The following is a 16,593-nucleotide window of genomic DNA, read 5'->3' on the forward strand; positions in this document are numbered from 1 at the left end:
GATTCAGCCTTACTGGTACTGCTGCCATTAAAGTGGGCCGCAGGACGCTAATGTCTCCTTTGCTTCCCTTCTTTATCTTGGTGGACTATAAAGTAAAAATAATTAAAAGAAAAGTTTTAATTCATCTCAACACAGTTGCAAAAAAATAAGAAACTCCCACAGCACTGCACATTTTTTCCATTACGTACTGCTGTGGTTTCAGCATTTTCCACTGAAAATATTTGACATTCAATGCATGATTGTGACGTCACCGTGTTGATCATGTTGTAATTACAGAGCAGTGTCTTACTGTGACATACTGAAAAAAAAAATGTTGTAGAAACTATTTTTTAAATAATTGCTTCATTTCACAAATAACTACAAAGTAACACAATGTATTAAACATCATCACAAAGTCTCAAGTCTCATTCAAAGTTTTATTATTCCTTAAAATATATATATATATTTTAAATGTATTTATATATATATATATAGAGAGAGAGAGAGAGAGAGAGACTGATTATATATATGATAAATCTATACAATATAAAATACTCAAGATATTTGTAACTAAAATTGATTATACCAAATTATTATTTTATATTATTACTTTAAACTGTTTTAATAGCTGTATTTTATGTTTATGTTTTAGTGGTTTAGGCACGATATTTTATTATTTATTGAAATATTTAAATAAAAAAAAGATAAATATTTAGTATAATAGATAATATTTTAAACTGAAATATTTATTGTTATTAGTATATACAGTATACACACACATATATCCATATCCATATATATATATATATATATATATATATATATATATATATATATATATATATATATATATATATATTCTACCGTTTATATGTTTGGGATCAGTAAGATTTTTTCTTGTGGACATCAAGGATGTATTTATCTGTATATATAACATTGTCCGTAATTTTGACAGAAAGGGTCGTCAAAATTTCTTCATAATTTATTATTACCCGTCATTTTAATTTTCAGATTTTAATTATAAGACATTTAATTGCTTATATTTATGTTCACATTAAAAAAAAAAAAAAAAAAAAAAAAAAAAAAAAAAAAAATATATATATATATATATATATATATATATCTATATATATATATATATATATATATATATGCTAGGGCGAAAAAAAAAAAAAGATTTCTCAATTTTAATAGATTCTCATTTTTATGCACCAATATTGATTCTTAAATCCCAAGCAACTCTGTTTTCAGCTGATGAATGAACCATACATATAGTGCGCCTCCCCGCTTTGCTACTTTTGATATGAAACAGTCTCAGATTTTAAATTATGTCTATTTTATTAGGAAATTCAAGCAACATTTAATAATAATAATAATAATAATATATATATATATATATACATATATACATATACATATATATATATATATATATATATATATATATATATATATATATATATATATATATATATATATATATATATATAAATTAAACAATAATACATGAATATATAATTTGCCTGTATTATTGCTTGATTGTGACATCACTGTGATTTATGTGATTATGTTATGTGATTATGTTTTGATTACAGAGCAGTGACATTTTGCACTAAAAAAAAAAAACTGTAGAAACAATTTTCATTCAGAATTTCCAAGTAAATTTCACAAATAATTACAAGAAAATGGCAAGAAGCATTTAATTAAACATGAAATTTTTCAGATTGAAAGGGTATTTTCTTATAAAACATACTCCCAACAATCTTTGTACAACTTCGTACAATCTTTTTATACAGTTTCAGCCAATGTTTTGATTTCCAGAATGTACACAGTAAATATGAACAAAACTATGTGTTGTACCTGGTTTGTGAGTGTTTGTGGTGAAGAGTAGCCGATTCTGCAGCCGTGAGCCAAACACACCATCTCAGCGCTCAACTCCAACACGTGAGCCAGTGGAAGGTAGCCAATATATGTGTCATCCTCACTGTAAAAACACATATCAACTGTCTGTCAGGTTTTACATTTAAAACCAGAACCATTCTTGAGCATCAACTCAGCATAAAGTCAGCATGACTCAGCATGAAAATTCAGCTTTGATCACAGGAATAAATTACATTTTACAATATATTCACATAGAAAACAGCTATTTTAAATTTCACAGTATTACTGTTTTTTTTTTGTTTTTTTTTTACAGATTTTTGAGCTTTGGTGAGCAAAAAAAAACACTTCAATAAGAAATTTTTTTAAGAAAACATTAAAATATATTACCAATTGCAAACTTCATTTACAGGAAGAGCATATTTACATCCAAATTGTTAATAATTTATAGCAAAGTGTATTTTTCTAAACAATAGGAAAGTAGTTTATTATATTATGTTTTATATTTTAGTTGCATTTTCACTGTATTTTCTTGCAGAGTTCACAAGATTTGCAAAAAATCATACAAATGTCATGTATAAAATATACATGACATATATAACATACAGTGCGTGGCAAAGAAACCCCACAGACCCATAATAGTCACAGGTTTTTTTTTTTTGCTTTCCGTTTATTTTAATCATTGGGAATGACTGGTTCCCCTTCAGGAACTCGAGCTGGCCTCCAAGGCCTTCTTGTCAGGTGTGTCCATGCAGGACATCTGCAATGCAGCTGGATAGTCCACGCCCCTCACATTCGTCAGATTTTATGGTTTAGATCTGCGAGCCACTCCAGGCTCTTCTGTTCTCTTGCCTTAGCTGTGCTCCCTGTATACACAATAGGCAGGGACTTGCAAGTCTGGCGGCGTCGGCATTCTCGTTCCCATAGCGTTTTTCGGATGCAGCTCGAGTTCCTGAAGGGGAACGTCCCAGGTCCCAGGCGTTCCCATAGCGTTTTTCGAACGCAGCGTCTCGTTCCCTTCGGGGGAACCATAGTTACATACATAACCTGGGACGTTTTCTAGGAAACACTGATAAACATTCAATATCCACAAACACATTAGTGAATGACGACAGATGGCAGGATGTCAGCATGTACAGTATGTGTGGATGTGTTTTATACCCGAGGCTGGGAATCCTCTCGGCCATGCCAGTGATTCCAGCAATAATATTACTGTGAGAGATCATGACTCCTTTTGGCACGCCGGTGGAGCCGCTGGTGTACATGATCACAGCCACATCAGCCGCACACGGAGGCCGTCTCTGCCTCGACGCTGTAGACAGAAGCAGGCGGAAGTTACTAGAAACTCCTAAATTACATTATATCTAGTGAATGCTTCACTTTGATCTCCTGAATACTTATGACATCATAGATAGAGCAGTGCTTTGATCTCATAGTGCAATTTTGAAATCATAGTTTCATTGTGAGATCACAGAGCTTCTTTACTTAGCTTACCGCTAAAAACTTATAGCAAAATTAAAAATACATGAATTAAGACAAAATTGTAATTTCCCTATTTTACTCAGAATGTTCTCAGTTTTTAATATATTAATACACAGCTCCCACACCCTTTGACAAATTAATTTCCCTTTTTTTTCATTTGTGATTTAAACCTCAAAATGTATTTTATAGAGATCTCAAGCCAATTAAAATAACTAGAAATATGTAAATACACAACACATTTTTAAGATGTTATTCATTTCTATGAATTTCCCAGCCTTGGAAAAATCACAATATTCAGTCAGATTTGTTTGCGTTTTGTTTTTTACTGCCACAGCTATTCTATGGCTATTTTCAAGGTGAAAACATACAAGTCATAAAAATAAAAAATTCTATTTATAAAACAAATTATGATTTTATATTTTTATGTTTTAAATATAGAAATTAAAGGTATTTAAGACAATATTTAAGAAAATATTACGACCCAATAAAATAAGCTCTGATCTGTTTTCTTAAAGGAACAGATAATTCAAAAATAAAACTTTCAATTTTCTGTGGGGAAAAAAAATATGTTTTCTGTACAATGGAAGCATATTAAATAACAACTACTTGAACTATACTTTTATGGTGGTGTTGTTATTTCTGTTCAGTGTGCAGGAAGAGCTGCATAAACTTGTATGGCTTATGGATGAACAGTGTTATTTTAGTATTTTTTACATGTATATATGATTATATATTTTAATATTTTTACAATTAGCTTTTATTATTATATTTCTATAAAAATTGTAGTTTTAGTAATTTTGCTGTGCTTTTGTCATTTTTTTTTATTTTTAACAACATTTTAGTTTTAGCTAACAATAGCAATAATGGTTTAGTACGACAATAAATGAAGACAAATGATGCTACTTTTTGGCAAAACACCCATAACATTGAAAATGAGGGGATCGGTTGTAAGCTTTAATTTATAGTTGTTTGAATTTCATTAATAAGACTATTAAAGTAAAAATATTGTGTGTATGTGTGAATGAATAAATAAGATAAGAACAAGAAGTGGGCGCCGGATGTCAGCAACAGAGTGTTTTAGCTTTGAAAACCAAAGTGCCATTTAAGCTGTTCCAAGTTTTCAGAACCATAAATGTGGAACATGGGATTTTGGAAGAGTACATTTGTGTGTTTCGAGGCACATTGTGATTTAGCATTAGCACGCTGACACAGAACAGAGCGAATGTCATGTTGAGTCGAAGGAGGAAGATCAGCTGGATGTCATGTGAAGTCTGTGGCAGTGTGAGAAAACGTGACCCATCACACACACACACACACACACTATCCAGTGTGTAAACGACTACTACTACCAGCTGTTGAAGGTCAGCCCTGCTTCACATAGAGCTATAATGGAGGAAATAAATGGTGGAGTGAAAGAGTCAGGGACACCCTCGACCCTGGCCTTAATTTGACACAGATGGAGGATTTCTTATTCACATGACCTGAAGCGACCTCAAACACACACACACACACACACACACACACACACACACACACTAGTACCATTCTCAGGATGGGCCCCCAGCCTCGTCACAGCCACCATGCTGTGGACACTGATGCCTTGCGGGTATTCAGAGCCGCTCTTGAGTTTATCGTCCACAATGATAATGTGTTGTAATCTCGGCACCTCTAGCAAAATACTCTGTGTCAAGATACAAGCAGAAAAACATTAGTACACTGATGCATTTCAAAGCAAAATATAATATTCAGTAGGAGGGGATTATAGAAAGCAGGCTGTGAAATTAATGATTAGTATGGTTTTCCATGCCCACTGGATTCAAAGGGTCAATGTTACACCATCTCTATACTTACAAGCAATACATACAGTAAATGATATATACACTACTGGCCATATTACTAAGATTTTTTAATGTTTTTGAAAGAAGTCTATTATGCTAGAATAAATTGTGAAGGATCATGTGACACTAAAGACTGGAGTAATGATGCTGAAAATTTAACATTCCATAAAAGAAATAAATTACAATTATTTACAATATATGTGACCCTGGAGCACAAAACCAGTCTTAAGTCGCTGGAGTATATTTGTAGCAACAGCCAAAAATACATTTTATGGGTCAAAATTATAGATTTTTCTTTTATGGCAAAAATCATTAGGATATTAGTAAAAATCATGTTCCATGAAGATATTTTGTACATTTCCTACTGTAAATATAGTAAAACTTAATTTTTTATTAGTAATATGCATTGCTAAGAACTTCATTTGGACAACTTTAAAGGCGATTTTCTCAGTATTTAGATTTTTTTGCACCCTCAGATATCAGATTTTCAAATAGTTGTAGACAAATATTGTCCGATCCTAATAAACCATACATCAATTGAGAGCTTATTTATTCAGCTTTCAGATGATGTATAAATCCCAATTTCAAAAAAATGACCCTTATGACAGATTTTGTGGTCCAGGGTCACATATTACAATATAAAACAACTATTTTGAATTGTAAGCAGATGAGTCTTCTTTCAAAAACACTGGGAAAAAAAAAATCTTCATTGTTCCAAACGTAACACTTTCAGACTGTGGTGTATATTTTCAGTTATATTAGATGATAGATAGGCCTAGATCTTTTGTTAGTCATATTAAATATAATGTTTTAAAACAAGTTTGATTACTACACGAGTCTGGTGTTTGAGTGTTTGATCACCTTGAGTTTGGTTTCCAGAAGTTCTTTGCTGGTGATGATGTGAGAAACTTCAGCTTCATTTAGTCCATGAGCAATAGCAGGACCACCCAGAGTAGAGTAAAGAGTGACCACTGTAAAACACACAGATACATCCATATAGGTCTTATAAAGTTGATAATCATTAGCTTGACTTCAGAGAGTATATTTATGTGTGTATATATATATATATATATATACACACACACACACACACACACACACACACACACACACACACACACACACACACAGTATATGAGTAACAAACAACACAGTATAAGTAACACTTTATACATATATACATACATACTGTACATTATTGTTTCTCCTCTATGCCCCGCCTTTTTGAAACGCGTTGTTTTTTTTACAAAGCTCATCGTTCTGAAAAGCAAAGTGTGGTCTGATTGGCCAGCTATCCACTGCTTTGTGATTGGCCGAATGCCTCAAGCGTGTGACGGAAATGTTACGCCCCTTAACATACTGTGATGCATGTCCCGGTCAGAACACCGGCGAGACAAGACAAAGACAATAAAACCCATTACAAACGAGGCATTTGTTGCATCCAGTGGGGACATATTTACGGATTATAATGACTTGTACTGTGTTTTTACGCATTGCGTTGCATCGTGCAGCGTAAACATAAAACCATGTCTGCATTTGTGATTGAAGAAACAACAAGCGCTACTCTACAACAGCGGTTCTCAATTCCAGTCCTTGTGCCCCCCTATGCTATATGCTCTGCATATTTCGCACGTCTCTCTGTTAACACCCCTTTTTACCATTCTCTGGTAATGTTCATGTCCACCCTGGCTCTTCTTCTGATGTTCTTTCTGATGTTGTTTTTCATACGGATAGTGTGGCCTTAAATAACATATGTTTTGATGATTTTTGTATCTGCAATAATCTTGGGTTTTTGCATGTAAACGCAAGAAGCATATTACCTAAACTGGACCAGCTTTAAGTATGGGTTGAGAGTTCTAACCCTGACATTTTAGTAATCACTGAGACATGGGTATTTATATGGTTACAACCTGTTTCGGCAGGATAGGTCATCTAAGGGTGGGGGGGTGGCTATTTTCACCAAAGAATATCTTCAATGTAGTATAGCCCTGGCAAGTCTGTACCCAAACAGTATGATCTTTTTATTCTTAACATGAAATTATCAAACAGCTTTTTTTTATCTATGGCTGGCTGCTATTGCCCTCCATCTGCACCAGCATGTACCCTAGAGGCCTTAAGCAATGCTCTTGCGCCTTTCACCAGGTCCGAGTTGATCATACTTGGCGATCTAAACTGGGACATGCTTAAGCCCCCTGAGAAAGTTGTACAACAATTTGACTGCCTAAACCTTCACCAAATCATAAACCTACCTACTAGATACAACCCAAAAAAGATCTTCTTACTGCTGTGATCAACAAACATGCCCCAAACAAAAAGATACGCATAAAAAACCGCAACAGCCCATGGATTAATCATGATCTAGCTGTTCTGCTTCAGCAAAAAAATACAGCCTGGCGCAAAGCACGTAAGACACATTCTGTCAAAGACAACCTTTTATTTCGCCAAATTAGGAACAAGGCCACACAAGCAGTGAGGGAGGCTAAAGCTGGCTTCTTTAAAAAACAGTTCACACTTTGTGGTGCGGATCCTAAAGCATTTTGGAATACGGTAAAAAAACTAGAAAACAAACCCCGGACCATACCATTGTCCCTAAAAGTGGATGACATAGTTGTCACTAATAAAAACTCCATGGCTGAAGCATTCAATCATCACTTCATAAATTCTGGCTTTGTTTCCAGTGCATTAAACCCTATTGCTACAGCCCCTGCAGCCTCTAATACCTGCAGCCTTTTAGCACCTCCTCACAGTTTTTCCATCCGGCCTGTTTTAGTGGGGGAAGTCCTGAAGGAATTGACAGCTCTGAACCACAATAAAGCAGCTGGGTCAGATGATCTTGCCGCTTTTTTCATTAAAATTGCTGCCCTTGTCATTGCGGCTCCTCTCACAGCCTTTATTAATCTCTACCTCCATACAGCCGAGATTCCGCCTGCTTGGAAAGAAGCAGTTGTGCTTCCCCTGTATGAGGGTGGTGATCAGGCTGACCTAAAGAATTACAGGCCAATCTCCATCTTGCCTTGTGTGTCTAAAATTCTGGAAAAACTTGTCAACAAACAACTAATCAATCATCTTAATGTGAACGGTATCATCTCCGGGGAACAGTCTGGCTTGTGATCAGGGTGTGGTTGTGTTACAGCTACCACTAAAGTGCTCAATGACATTACATCTGCGTTACATCTTTTGACTCTGTGGACCACAATACGCTCATCCACAGACTCAGCAGCATTGGTGTCACTGATCACTCACTGGTTTGGTTTTCAAATTATCTGTCTCACCAGGTTCAACGTGTAAGAGTTGAAACCCATTTCTCCCATTCTCTCCCGGTCACCAGGGGTGTCCCCCAAGGCTCCATCCTTGGCCCTACACTTTTCTCAATTTATATTAATAATATTCCCCAGGCAGTTGGTAATTCACTCATTCACTTATATGCTGATGATACAATCCTTTATGCCACAGGTTCCTCCCCTGATGCTGTTCAAGCTACCCTGCAAGATAGCTTTTACCAACTACAGCAGTCTTTTACTCAACTCAAACTCACTCTCAATACCTCCAAAACAAAAATAATGTGGTTTTACCGTAAGGGTACTACGCCTCCTCCTCCCCTTAACATCACCACCTGCAAGGGGGCTATTCTAGAACAAGTCACTGCATATAACTACTTGGAAATCTGGTTGGAAACTTCACTTTCTTTCTCTATTCACATATCAAAGCTGCAATCAAAGGTCAAAGCCAAACTTGGTTTCCTTTACAGAAACCGCTCTTCCTTCACCACCTCTGCCAAACTTACTCTCATTCAAATGACCATTCTACCCATGTTAGACTATGGAGACACTATATACAGGGTTGCTTGCAAGTCCACTCTATCAAAACTTGATGCTCTTTATCATTCCACTATCAGGTTTGCCACAAATGCACCCTTCAATACACACCACTGTGCTCTATATTCATCTGTTAACTGGCCCTCCCTTCACAATCGCCGTAAAATTCACTGGTTCACCTTCATTTATAAGACACTTCTCGGCCACTCACCTCCTTACTTAGGTCACCTGCTGCAGCCAAAACCCGTCACATATAACACTCGGTCCTCACTTCATCTTCAACTAAGCATTCCCAAAACCAATTCTGCGTTTGGTCTTACATCTTTTCAATCTGCTGCCGCTCGTGACTGGAATGCTCTGCAAAACATTCTCAAACTGGATAAACTAATTCCAATTTCATCCTTCAAAACTAGTATATCATACTTGTTCACGGACATATGCAGTTGCTTCACTACATAATTATTTTTTTATTTTTATTTTCTTAACAGCAAATAGATTGATGATGATGTTTGATGTTTTAAATTGTATTTATGTAAATGCTAACCTGTATGTATTTCTAGTGTTCTGTATTTATTTTAGCCCTATTTCCCTTTCCCTAAGTGGTTATTCCACTTGTCAGGCCGCCATTGTAAATAAGAACCTGTTCTTAATGACTTGCCTGTAAAAAAAAACAACAACTTCGGAACATTCATTCACGGATTTGCACTGTGCAATGTCTTCACACATGGACAAGTGTGAAATCATATACCTCTGTAAATAAATACAATTTAAATTTACGTCTCTCACACTTCAATGCACTTTGAATAGAACATATACATTCGCTTCGAACTGGAATCATGGTGGAATATCCTGTGATGTCCACTTCGCAGGGCACTTACGTTTGAATAGAACAAACGTCTGAAGCCGTAAGAGAAACATACAAAATGTGCAGATTAGGGGGGCGCAAGGACTGGAATTGAGAACCGCTGCTCTACACTGCTCAGAACTGGCTTTTGAATCATCAGTGGCAATTCCTTTTGGGATCCAGTGGGGGGCGTTAGAACGAGCCGTTTTAGGAGAGCATGGTTGACTCTTAACTTTTATAAAGAATATCTCTTTGGGTTTGAGACTTTAGTCTTTGCAACTTTACAGATCTTCTTTATGCACCAAGAGCTTGTAACTCTCCAAAGAGAAGGAGCACATGAAATCACATCATATGACCCCTTTAAAGCTACAGAAAGCATGGTTTTCCTGTCACAGGCATTCACATGCTCTTTCATGGTATTCCCAGTCATCCAGAAAAATGACTCACTGATTTCTATTTAACTGCCAAGAAATAAGGAACTTTACACTGTGGCTGTGACCTTTGAGTGTTTACATACACTCATGCTGATGGAGCATTTCTCTTTGCTCTCTATAGAGATCTTTCCTTTTATTTTTCAATTTAATGTCAACAGAAAAAACACTCAAGTAAGATGTATGACATATAAAAGCCTCTTTCTGCCACATAAAAAAAAAAAAAAAAAAAAAAAAAACAGAAGGTAATACACTTTTTATCCCACATTTCCTGCCTCTTCATGCAATTGCGAGTTTATCTCTCTCGTATTTGAAATTAACTTATCACAATACTGAAAAAAAAGTCTGAATTGTGAGAAATAATTGGGAATTGTGAGGGGGGAAAAAGTCTAAATTGTGAGTTATAAATTATATATATATATATATATATATATATATATATAATTATTATTTATCCTGTGAACTTCCATAATGATGTAATCTGTCTTTATTTTAAAATAAATGCTGTTTGTTTTTATATTTTGTTATGCCATGCCTGTTTAATTTAGGTTTATAAATATATATATATATATATATATATATATATATATATATATATATATATATATATATATATATATATATATATATACACACACCATTTTTTTAATAATGTTTTTAAATTTAATTGATTTAATATTAATTAATTTACAACAAATACCGTAAATATTCACAGCAATATTGTGAAATATTCTTAAAATTTAATTCGTCACATGATCCTTCAGAAATCATTCTTATATGCTGATTTGCTGCTCAGTTATTGCCAATTATTATTTGTGTTCAATTATTAATATTAGTTCTTTTTTTTTTGTTATATTATGTTGAAAACAGTCATGTTGCTTCATGTTTTTACTGTCTTTGCTGTCACTTTTGATCAGTTTAATGCATGAATAAAAGCATTGATTTATTTAAAAAATACTTTTGATTTTTGATATACATATAAATATATTCATATAATAATATAATAAATAAATAAATAAATATATTTAGGAATAAACATGGACACATACAATTCATAATAAATGTAAAGATTTTTTCAAAGACTCAATCATTTTTATTTTATGTTCATGGAGGCTGTTGTGTAACCATGTCAGTTATCTGTAGTAACAGCACACATGGCTATGAAAAGTTCAGGACGAGGGCAAACAAGCATAAGCAAGAACACACACACACACACACACACACACACACACACACACACACACACACACACACAACACACAACTATAATCATGCACACATGAATAAACATTCATATAGATATACACGCTGCACACACAGTTTTGCATATGACTGACAAACACATATGAAACAATCCATGTGCCTTCACTTTCTCGCTCATACAAACCCAAACACACACACACACGGCTGCACTGAGAACACAAGGGATCAGCAAGCTGCAGTCTGTGACATCATCAGTCTGCGTCACTGCCTGAGGGCGCGACACTTCATCCGTGAGACACAAACAGAGAGGAGAGCGCCACGGAAACATCAACACACACACACACACGATGATAAGCTTAAATGTGTATGTATGAGAGCACACGGACACACACATCTGACATAAACATTAACATAACCATGTGGAAAAACGCATGTTTGCAACACATAACATATGAACACAGTCACTCTCTCTAACACACACACATACACTTAGGCATGATGACAACGTAGTACGTGAGCATCTGATGTTGCCAAACACCAGAGTGCAGAAGTCAGCCAAAGAGACACAGACGTCTGTGTGTGTGTGTGTGTGTGTGTGTGTGTGTGTGTGTCAGTGAATTTATGTGACAGACATGAGGAGGTGAACCTCATGAAATGTCTCAAAATAAAATAAAATAAAATAAAATAAAATAAATTAAAATATAATATAAAATAAAATAAAATAAAATAAAATAAAATAAAATAACATACATGAAACAAAATGGAAAAAGGAAAATGATTTTAACAATATTCAAAAAAATCATAAAATTATTATAATTAAAAATGATTACAAATAGATTTATAGATAGATAGACAGATAAATAGATATATAGTTATTTATTTATTTATGAATAATTGTGACGTTATTTTATATATCCTATTTTATTTTTACACTTTACTATTATATTTGTTATATAAATTGTTTACTTTTATAATTTACATATAATAGTATCATTTAATAATAATATTATAATTAATAATAATCTACTATACATACATACACACACACACACACACACACACACATATACATATATATATATATATATATATATATATATATATACAAACAGATACAATATAGCCTATATCTAGTATACTTGTGTGTACAAAAACAGATACATGCATTTAAGGTCTGCTGTATCATTCAGGAAAATGGACCAAACATTTTTTACTGTTATATTGATTTTGCGCACAGGAGCCCTAAAAAAGACTTTTATTTTCTCTATGCTAATATTCTTTTGACTCTGGGGTGAAATGTGTGTGTGTGTTCAGGGAGGACCCTGAGCTGAGAAAAATCACATCCCTATCAGACACTTCAGAGGAGGATTAGTGAATAAAAGACGAGGAGAGAGAGGATGAGGGGGAGAAGGAGGAGGAGGTGATGGGGGGGGCACTTTTATATAACAGAAGTGCAATGAGGACAATCTGACCTCCATATTGAACACACACAAACCTCTGTATTAGCCCCCTGTGTGTCATAAACACACAAATTTGGAACAAATCTGGCTGCAGTTTTGCACAAGCGTGAGGGTGAGGTTTTCCCTGTGCATGTGTGTCTGTTCAGTAACAACAGTGTCAGATCTTCTCCCTTCCACGCTGCAGTTTATACAGGCCTGTAAATGTACAAGCTTGTAAATGTAAAGCTTAGAAATATTCAAATTTTCTTTAGAAAACGACAACTTGCTTTCACAATGTTAGGGTGTTATTTTGGTTGTTAGATATCCTAAGAGGATTTAAACCTATATTCCACCTAAAAATGAAAATGTGGTCATTATCTCCCCCTCATGTCATGTGTATGTGTGTGACTCACATGGGAAGTTGTACATGAAACAGGCCTGTGCCGCTATGATCCACTCCGCTCTCGTCTCACAGAAGATGGCAATGTTTTTCAGAGGTTTCTGTCCAAGAGCAACCAAACCGCTGCCGAAAGCTCTCACTTCTTTATACACCTGATCATACGACATCCAGCGATACTCTCCCAAAATCACCTACAGAGAAACACAAAGGGTCTGAAACGGTTTGTTTTCTGTTAAGCTGCTCTTCACTCACCTGTTCAGAGCTTTCTATCAACTTTTTTCCTTTCATTGAATCAGACTTTACAATTTACATCAACAGCTCCTCCTATTGGTTCATTATATAGTCACAATTCATGGACTTACAGGAATCATTTTCTGCATTTTTGAACCCTTTGAATAATGTTTTTCCATCAACCTAGTTTGAGAGCCTGTTCTAGTACACCCCCAAAACAAAATCAAGACTTTATAAAAGAGCATAATAGGAAAACATTTTTTTTTAATATACAATTATGAAAATGAAACAATTATACTGACTTTTACAATTAAACATCTGTGTGAAGTTGCTGAATATTGGATAGTTCCTCTTCTCAAAATAGTATGAAAAATTATTTTTATGATATGAGAAAGATTAATATACTATGTAGAAATAATTTAACAAATGCAAAGTATTATTATTATTATTATTATTATTACTGAAGATAGTAATATTATTATTATTACTATTTTAATATCATTTTTCTCTCCTTTATATAAAATAAAATATTTGTACAGTTTTCTATTATATATATATCAATATATACACACACACATTTGGTTTATGTAAGTTGAATATTAGATAAATATTTTATTTATTGAATAGTTCAAACGCTTTTCAAAATAGCATCCAGGATAAAAATAAAATTGTGCAGAGATATGTGCAGTGAGTTCAGATTTGTGTTTCAGACATTGTTGTGGAGTATTCAAACACAGTAGAACCAGGATCGTGTAAGAATGAAGCAGTCTCTTAAACAACGTTAGCACAAAATCAACACAGCAAGCGGAAACAAACACCCAGCAGTTTTCTGGGATGCAAAATCAAGCCCTTCTCATGTTGCACAACAGCAGCAGCGGCACATGTTTGGCAGCTTTAGTTGAATAACAGCAGCATCACAACAGAATATTACTACTATGAGCTGCTCCAGTGCTGAACAATAGGATTACCATCAGAAGTGAGCGATCATTCACATGCTGCAGGTCAGTTTGTTACAGACCGGCTGACTTAAAGGGTCATGACATGGAAAACAAGATTTTCTCTGCCCTTTTGAGTTTGATGTATTATGTAGACAAATTCCCACAAAAATGCAAAACAAAACTCCCTTACTAGTCCACTCAGGACATTTATTAAAACTAAACTGCAAAAACAAGTCATTCACAATCACATTTACAGTATTAGCTATTTAACCTTAGGTCCAAATTTCAATCATTTAATTATGATTTGTCCAATATTTAAATATATGTTCATTGTAATTTGGTCAATATTTGAATATATGTTTCTTATAATTTGTCTAATATTGGAATATATGTTTGTTATGACATGTTTGATATTTAAATACACACTACCAGCCAAATGTTTGGAATAATTAAGATTTTTTTTTATGTTTTTGCAAGAATTTTCATTTGCTCACCAGTGTCGCATTTGCTTGGATGCCTTAAATTCACCAAAAGTGACAGTAAAGACATTTATAGTTTTTCAAAAGATTGCTAATTGATAATAATTGGGCAGCACATCAGCATATTAGGATGATTTCTGAAGGAAGACTCACATCACAGGAATAAGTTATATTTTAAAATATATTTAACTAGAAAACAGTTATTTTAAATTGTAATAATATTTCACAATATTACTGTTTTACTGTACTTTCGATCAAATAAATGCAGCCTCGGTGAGCTTAAAAAAAACGTAATTATTCCAAACTTTTGTCCAGTTGTGTTTATTTATTATACTATGCCCAAATGTAGCATAGTGCACATTTAATCTTTGTGTCTAGTTGTTTCTAAATTATTTTAGAAAGGCATTTTTGCATCTCTTTATTAATCAAGTTTTCAAGCAAGTTTTCAATGACTGAAACATGTTCATGAGAACTAAACTATAACCTTTGTTAAAGCTTCAACTAACAACATAAGTGGACATCAGGGGAAAATAAATTAAAAAAGTGCTGCTAACACACCTGAGAGATTTTTTAAGGGCTTACAAGGACTTACAGAAGATACGCACCTTCTTGAAGACTCTTCCATCCTCTGAAGTTTCATCTTCCTCACTCAGCAGATCTCTGGTTCCCAGGCAGTCGAAGTGAGGAAAGCGGCATACGGACGATTCAAACACCAGGTCGAGTGTGTTCACCCCGGGCTGTAGGCATGTGGCCAGCACCCTCAGCGCTCCGATGTCCCGGTATGGTCCCGAAGGGTGTCCGCTCACAGAACGGGCCTTCACCCTCCGTGAGCACTCGGAGAACGTCTGTGAGTCGGACGATCTCAGCAACAGGTACGGCAGGTAAGAGATGAGAGAGTACAGCCAAACCACCAGCCTGAATATGACGACCACTACTGGACTCACATCCTGCTTCAGCCTCATTCTGACTCATACCAAGACAGTCAAAGAATCACCAGGGTTTGCAAATTTGCAGTAGATAAAATATTCAGCAATCATTTCAAAGATATCATGCATACATTCACACACACAAAGCTTACTGAATAAGACATCCAGAAGCTATTCCTGCAGATGTCATTTATTATTCACACTCATCAGTTTCTGTTAGGCCAAGGAAGTTCATCTTTTCAAGCCACAAATATCACTTTAACAATATGCACTTACAAATAATTAAAACTTGACATTAGTGGCATGCATTATATGCCGTTGGATCTTCAGCTTTATAGTGTCTTTTTTTTTTTTGGCAGTTTTCAGAACTTGTATCTCCACTTTCCTTGTTTAGAAACCAAAAAGAAAAAATAAAATAATATGGGATTGTAATGAAATGAAGGCGAGTTGATGTTGAGGAAGATTTTGTGGTGATGGATTATTTTTGATCTCGGTTTATTTTTCTCATTCTGTTTCTTTTTTAGTATATTTCCCCACCCGTCTTTTTCCAAGAACTGAGTGAGTCACAGCTGTCTTCTCATTGGAAATAAAGACAGAATAATTCAACCTCAATCTAAATGCTCCTAACTAACAGGGAAACATAAGTCAGCATATAAGAGCATTGCACAACAACATAAGCTGAATGCCGTGGGTCTGAAACAACGTGTTCG

The 16,593-nt window shown here is 34.5% G+C and overlaps 1 protein-coding gene across 4 annotated transcripts in view; it reads right to left on the reverse strand.

Annotated features, from left to right (window-relative positions):
* LOC109087519 (long-chain-fatty-acid--CoA ligase 3-like) overlaps window positions 1–16,593 on the reverse strand; it is a 32,812-nt gene that overhangs the window by 14,399 nt on the left and 1,820 nt on the right. For 3 of the 4 annotated variants that reach the window (XM_042740204.1, XM_042740202.1, XM_042740205.1), the window contains exons 2-8: window positions 15,563–15,920; window positions 13,323–13,500; window positions 6,039–6,148; window positions 4,882–5,020; window positions 3,019–3,169; window positions 1,840–1,963; window positions 14–85 (exon numbers count right to left, since the gene is read on the reverse strand). In XM_042740204.1, coding sequence (XP_042596138.1) covers window positions 14–85; window positions 1,840–1,963; window positions 3,019–3,169; window positions 4,882–5,020; window positions 6,039–6,148; window positions 13,323–13,500; window positions 15,563–15,919 — 1,131 coding nt within the window. In that variant the 5' untranslated portion in view covers window position 15,920. Of the gene's footprint in view, window positions 1–13; window positions 86–1,839; window positions 1,964–3,018; window positions 3,170–4,881; window positions 5,021–6,038; window positions 6,149–13,322; window positions 13,501–15,562; window positions 16,268–16,593 lie in introns of those variants that run through there. The other variant, XM_042740203.1, reaches the window with a different exon arrangement.

This window comes from Cyprinus carpio, chromosome B15 (assembly GCF_018340385.1).
Source record: "Cyprinus carpio isolate SPL01 chromosome B15, ASM1834038v1, whole genome shotgun sequence".
In the NCBI taxonomy this organism is placed as follows: Eukaryota; Metazoa; Chordata; class Actinopteri; order Cypriniformes; family Cyprinidae; genus Cyprinus; species Cyprinus carpio.